General features: G+C 32.6%; 1 protein-coding gene across 3 annotated transcripts; it reads left to right on the top strand.

Annotated features, from left to right (window-relative positions):
- The first annotated feature begins 2,215 nt into the window (after nt 1–2,215).
- On the top strand, nt 2,216–5,582 carry LOC115695722 (transcription factor bHLH123). Of its 3 annotated transcripts, none has more exons than XM_030622794.2 (7): nt 2,216–2,963; nt 3,038–3,854; nt 4,028–4,153; nt 4,396–4,461; nt 4,626–4,685; nt 4,791–4,841; nt 5,421–5,582. In XM_030622794.2, the coding sequence occupies exons 1-7, from the start codon at nt 2,635–2,637 to the stop codon at nt 5,571–5,573; spliced, it is 1,602 nt and encodes a 533-aa protein (XP_030478654.1). In that variant the 5' UTR covers nt 2,216–2,634; the 3' UTR covers nt 5,574–5,582. The 3 variants fall into 3 exon arrangements, with proteins under 3 accessions (XP_030478654.1, XP_030478653.1, XP_030478652.1); XM_030622793.2 differs by having other exon boundaries at nt 2,218–2,963; nt 3,041–3,854; nt 4,626–4,691; XM_030622792.2 differs by having other exon boundaries at nt 2,222–2,963; nt 4,626–4,691.
- The last annotated feature ends 1,545 nt before the right edge of the window (nt 5,583–7,127 follow it).

Here is a 7,127-nt window from a genome sequence, read left to right as displayed (position 1 = left end):
ACTTTTCTTTGCTCTTGCTGCCATCAACAATTGAAATTTACACCACATGGACATCAACAATACATTCATACATGGGGATTTACACACAGATATTTACATTAAACTTCTCCAAGGTTACACTTCGTAAGAGGATGTACCATAAAATGCTGTCTGGAAGTTGCAAAAAAAACTTGTATGGTCTCAAACAACTTCAAGACAATAGTATGTCAAATGAATCTCCACACTATTACAACAACACTTTATACAATCTAAAAATGATCATCCATTATTCATTTCACACCAATCAGGTGTTTTCCTCGCCCTTCTCATTTATGTCGATGACACAATAGTAGCCACTACTAATGTCTCTACATTACAAAGTTTAATTTCAACACTTGATGCACGTTTAAAACTAAAAGACCTTGGCACCCTTCAATTTTTCCTTGGTCTCCAAATAGTTCGATGTCCTAAAGGCATCTCAGTATCACAAAGACTCTTCACTTTTCAACTTTTCCAAGACTCTGATTACCTTTGTTCCAAACCATTATCCACTCCTATGGAACCAAATATTAAACTCAACAATTATTCAAGAGAATTTCTTTAAAATCAAACTCAATATAGTAGTATCATTGGCAAACTTCTCTACCTCACAATAACACGATCTGACATAAGTTTTACTGTGAATAAATTAAGCCAGTTCCTTCAATCTCTGCCAACCACATCTGGCTCCTGCAACCAAAATTCTCCAAAACTGGAAAAATTCACCAAGACAAGGTCTCTTCTTCCATGCTTCTTCACCAATAACTCTTCAACTTCAAGCTTTTACAGATACTGATTGGGGAGCTTATCTTGACACCAGACGATCAATCTCAGGTTACTGTGTTTTCATAGGCCGCTCACTTATCTCGTAGAAATTAAAGAAACAATAAATTGTCTTAAGGACATCAGTCGAAACGGAATATCGGGCTATAGCACATGCTACCTAACTCACTTGGCTCACTTCTATCCTTAGAGACTTCACCATCAACATCAAGCTACATTTGATACTATTCTGCGAAAACAATACAACCATTCACATCTTAGAAAATGTGGTTTATCGTGAAAGGACAAAGCACGTCAAGATCGATTGTCATATTGTTTGAGAGAAAATAATCAATCGTACTCTCAAGATGAACCACGTTCCTTCAAAAGTCAACGTCCTTGTAGACATCCTAATAAAGCCATTATTCCCTGATCCTTTCAAAGAAATATTGTTCAAGATGGGTGTCACAGATTTCTATACTCCATCTTGAGGAGACCTATTAAGATTAGCTAAGTGTCATTTAATTTTTCTATTTTTTCAATTTTAGTTTTAGTTGGCTTTATTATTCAATCTCTTAGTGTATACATTTAGAGGACCCTTCATTGTACCATTTTACAATTAATTCAGTATATTTTTTTTACTCTCTGAGTTTCTAATAAAAGGCAGTGCCCATGCACTTGCAAATTGATATTTTTTCAAGAATGTAATGGGTTTGTTAATTCCTAGGAGGTGAATTCACCACTATCTTTTTAAATTAATGAAAGTTTTTGGAGGTTTTTCAAGCAAAAAAAAAAAAAAGAAAAAACTTGAGAAGGTTTGTACATCATAAAAGAGAAATGCTGAAAGGTATCAGTAGTGCTTAATACTCTCTTATGTATCGCTATTCGTACAATTAAGTATCGGGTCCCATATAATTTAGTGTAATAGTTTTTAGAGACTATTGTTAACCAATTGTAAGGTGACACATCTAGAAGGTACTAAACAGCATCGGTGCCGAATAACAATGCTCATCTTATCTATTTCGTAAAAAGATTTCTACATTAATAAAATTGTTTCTTTCCCTTGAAAAAAATACAACGTTTTCTTTGTCAACATAACGAAGACACTCATAAGATAAGTAGTAGAGCTATGGAACATATTTCTTTTTCTTCTTTTTCTAAAAGAGCTTTGGACTTCAAGTAAGTGTAATTTTCTTTTTCTCCTTTCTTTTCCATAATGTTTTTTTTTTTGGTTAATAGTAAACTTTATTGAATTGCCAAAATGCCCTTATTGTCTTGTTCTACTCAAAGCAGGTTGGCTCTATAGAAAGGCCAACCTGTCATGACATGGTTGGCGCAAAAAAATAGCACATTACATATTATATATATTTAATATTTTCTTAAATATCTCCTTATAATTAACAGTACTACTGATCTAAATAATTTAAAAATAATAAGAAATAATCATTTCAACCATGTAAAATAAAAAATTGTAAAAGAAATGAAGAAAGAAAGAAAATTTAGTTTGAAATTGACCATTCCCTTGTCTAATCACCCCCTGAAATGTCAACCACATCATTCTGGTGACTTCTTTCTTTTCTTTTCCTTTCCTACTCCCCCAAACAGTTTAACATTCACTTCAGCCATATATATACATATAAATACCCAACCGAGATGCAGCGAACCGCTTTCATCATTTTATGAAAGCCCACCCCCCAAAAAAAAAGAGAAAAAAAAGACAAACGACATAGCTAACAAGTCCAGCAGAGTTTGAAGAAAGACCCTAATTCAAACATATTCTATAGTTATTATACAAAGAAGTGCAGTTTTGTGAAACCTTTATACATAAAGTAATTGCAGTAAGGAGAGCTAGCCATGGCAGATGAATTCCAGACGAGTGGGAACTGGTGGGATTCATCAAGAACAGCTACGTCTTCTTCAGCTATGAATAGCTTAGGAAGCTTTGGTAATTGGTCCTCAACAACCTCATCAACGGACATGGTTGATATAAAGTCAAGATCTTCTTTGGATTCTGGTACAGCTTCTTCCATGATTTTCCATGACACCCTCAAGCTCCAACAAGCCCAAGATTCTTCTTCCCCCGCCGGAGCTTCCGCTGGAGGAACGGGAGACCACAACTTACAGATGATGATGGGTTTAGGTCTTTCCTCCCAAGCTATGGATTGGAACCAAGCTGCCTTATTGTGAGTAATTCTGTGCGATTTCGATTGTTATATCGATATATAACTGTTATTTATTTATTTATTTACTTTTATAGCAGAGGGGAAAATAAAGCTGCTTCGGAAGGTAGTAGCTTTCGTTCAATATTATTAGAAGAAAACGGCGGCAGTGGAAATAACTTTCAACAAGAGATAACTAGTAGTAGTAGTGGAGGAGGGCAACTTCAATGGAGTAGACAAGATCCAAAACTATTGTTATTTCCCGGTGATTCAACATCAAACGACACGACATTTAAACAAATGAACCGTGCTATTACTACACCTGGTTTCTCTCTAGATCACCACCACCATCCTCATCATCATGAGTTCAGCCCTCAGTATAGCTCCGGGGACGGCAGCACTGTCACGTGCCAAGGTGGTGGCGGTGGTTTGGCTAATAACAATAACAATCATAATTCAAGTTATCAGGTGGATTCGGCTGCCTTGTACGGAAGCCCCTCGGCCATACTACTGCAAGGACTCTTTGGCCCTGATAATAATCTAACAAGTTCCTCTAACATGCCTTTTAATAGTAATAATTCACCTCCCAACTACGGGGTGATGGTGAGTAATACAGCGACTACAGCTACAGCTTCCAATAATGAAGTATTGGCTCCTATGAACTCTAGTAATTGGTCAAGCAATAGTACAAATAACAAACTTCCTCAGTTTCTTCGAGCTTCATCACCGAAGCAGCAGCACTCACCCACGCCGGCCGCCAATTACAGCCATTTACAGTTCTCAAACAACGGGCCGTTTTGGAGTGCTCCTCCGGAGGCTGCCCCCGCCACCATTAAGGACGTTAGGTCTAATTTCTTCTCCACATTGGCCACCCAACCACAGTTTCCGACCACAACTTTCGATGAAAAACCTAAGGTTGTTGTTGTTGTTGTTATTATTATTGTTTAATCATGATGCCGTGTTAAATTTGCTTAGTAATTAATTTAATTTTAAATGAAACAAAGGTTTGTTTTTTTGTTATAATTGGTTTGTAGTAGCATATATAAATATAAATATATATTTATTATTTATATGATATTTTTGAGCAGAATATATCCGATGTTAGGGATCATCATCAGTCGGGTGGAGTGGTGGCAAAGAAAAGTGGGAATGAAGCCGCATCGAATAAAAGGGCACGAAACGATCAAACTCAATCGCCATTGCCAGCTTTTAAGGTACACTACTATTGATTCAAAAAGCAATGACATAATGCACTTGAATTTGAATTCGAATACTAAATTTAGACAAACTGTATGTTTTGTATTTTCGTATAAATTAATCTTTTCAGTGAAAGGTGAACCTGCACCTTGTTTTAGTTATTAATTAAGTATATATGCATAGAAGAGATTATTAATTAGGTTATGTGTTAATTAATTTTTTGTATTACATATGTACATCTATACATGTATATATATAGGTGAGGAAAGAGAAAATGGGGGACAGAATCACTGCACTCCAACAATTGGTTTCACCTTTCGGAAAGGTAAATTAAGCTTTAAAATATTACACGATATTGTTCTCTCTTGATTTCATGAATTAAATCATTAATAAAAGGAAAACTGAAGATAATAATTACTTTCTGCACTGCACATGTAAGTATTTTTTATAGATCGATTTTCTTATTATGTTCTACTGCTTGTATTTCAGACTGATACTGCTTCAGTGCTCTCTGAGGCCATAGAGTATATCAAATTTCTCCATGAACAAGTTAGTGTAAGTTCCATATAGATTAATTTAAATAAACTAATAAATACTTAATATGTTTACTTAAATATTCTAATAATGTGTTTCTTCCCTCATAAAATATAATAGGTTTTAAGCAACCCATACATGAAAAGTGGAGCTGCCATACAGCAACAGCAGGTACATTAATAATCTTATAATTGTAAAATAATTAAATAATTATTTATAGAATCAATAGGATTTATTTCCTCAACTAGACTCTTGTAGAGTTTTGTTCTCTGAATTTTTCTCGGTTACGAAAATTTTTCTGAACTATAAAAATTGTTGCAAAAATTTCTCATTTATTTAAATAATTTTTTTATATAGTACTAACATATTAATCTAACTTAGTTCAAGAATTCAGACAGAAAATAAATACATAAATAGTTGTTTAATGATAAATTATGAAAGTCTGTATATGCATTTTTAGAATGTTTAATGTGAATAAACTAAATTTGAAGCAGCTTAAAATTATTAATTATTAATTGTAACTGAAAAGGAATATTTGCGACGATCTACTTAGTTTGAGCTGATTTTTTCAACAGAGAAAAATTGAGAAGACAAACCTTCACAAAAGTCTTAGTTCAGGAGAAAAGATCCTATTTATTCTTATTTATATTCCATTTAATTATTATAATTTATATATATAAATATAATGTATATATGCATGTTGGTGTACATTTAAATTAAGGGAAATTTGTTTTTGTTGAATAAATACAGAACAATTCTGAGAAATCTAAGGACACTGAAGATCTCAAACAAGACCTTAGAAGCCGAGGACTATGTTTGGTACCAGTTTCTAGTACTTTTCCTATGACACATGAGACCGCTGTTGATTTTTGGACCCCTACATTTGGTGGCACTTTCAGATAGAAAAAGAAAGAAGAAGAAGAAGAAGACGAAGAAGAAAAAGGACTCTATTCTCTCTGCTTCAACTAGGTTATTCATGTGAATATATATAGTATAAGTCTTATCAGAAACCCTAGCCAAGTTGGGAATGATAAGGTTAAACAAAAAAAAAAAAAAAAGCAGAAGAGACACGCCCACATATTGTAACCGGTCATGGGATCGATGAGAAAAAGGATTTATTAAGTTTCAGTGAAGGCAAGATGACGATTCTACCCCCAAAAGGGACAATATGCTATCCTTGCTGGGCCAGCTAGAGGCAGAATGATGCAGTTTTGCCCAAAATTGGGACCATTGGAAAGCATAATAATTGTTGTAATAAAAATTGAAGAATTATATTATATGATTAGAGAGTTGGGTTAGGAACGAGAGAACAGATTCTGAACTTAGGGAAAAGTTTTAATTCTTCTTTTTGTTAATTTATTAGTATTATTAATTTATAGTGTTAGAGATCATTAATTAAACCACTCATCAATAAGAAAGAAAAAAAAAATCGAAATTAATATGAATTTGTTATTGATTTAGAATTCATAAGCTGACAATATCATCATGAGTTATCATATAGTATGTGTATTTAACATTTTATATATACATATAAATAAATCGAGAAGAGAGAGAGAGTAAAAGAAGATATAAAAAGGAGCTTTTATTCCTTATTGCTATATTGTGAATAGTGCTGGCACTACCTTTTGTTGAAGAGAAAAAGAAAGAAGGGCAAAAAAAGAAATTAAATATTGGGGAAAGGGAATAATTGAATTTTAGAATAGAAGAAGTGGGTAAGTGTAGAGATGGGATTGGATTGGCAATCTCACTTTTGCATTTGTTAATGTGTTTGGAATATATGTATGTTAGTGGAAGTCAGAAGGTGGCCCACAATTTTTCCTTACTATCTTCCTTTCAGGTTTTTCAGATATTTTCTTTTTCCTTTTTTATTATTTTTCGTATTCCATAGAGAGGAGGACTAGAGCTTAAAAGAAATGTATTGTTATGAGATGCTATATGGGGTCACTGATTTTATGCTTTTTATCGAATGGTCACATTGAGGGGCTTCTATTGGAAGCTAATGGAATAGCTCCGCTCTCTCTCCCTGAATTTTTCTTTATTATCGACTTTAGAAATTAAATTTATTTTAAAAAAGATAAACTTATATTAAAATTTGTACAAGATTTTTCATAATCAATAACCCTAATATATTAATGCTCTTTTTTATCTATATATATACTATTACTAGGTGAATGTACGTGCCGAGCCACGTATTGATAGTTTTATTTAAGATTTTAGTATTTTTAAGATTTTGAATATATTTTATTTTTAAAGATTTCAAATTTTTTGTTTGAAAAAATTAAATATTTATATTTGAAATATTATTTAATAATGTATTAAAAATAATATTAGTGTAATTATAAAATTATAAATAAATTTATTATTGGAGTAGTAGATTATTCTATTTAGTTCTTTTTTTAACATAGTATTGTAATGTAAGTTTATATCTATAAATATTCTGTAAAGTGTTAATATTAT

This window comes from Cannabis sativa, chromosome 6 (genome assembly GCF_029168945.1).
Source record: "Cannabis sativa cultivar Pink pepper isolate KNU-18-1 chromosome 6, ASM2916894v1, whole genome shotgun sequence".
In the NCBI taxonomy this organism is placed as follows: Eukaryota; Viridiplantae; Streptophyta; class Magnoliopsida; order Rosales; family Cannabaceae; genus Cannabis; species Cannabis sativa.
Note: the sequence above shows the minus strand (reverse complement) of the source record. Positions and strands in the feature narration are given on the sequence as shown.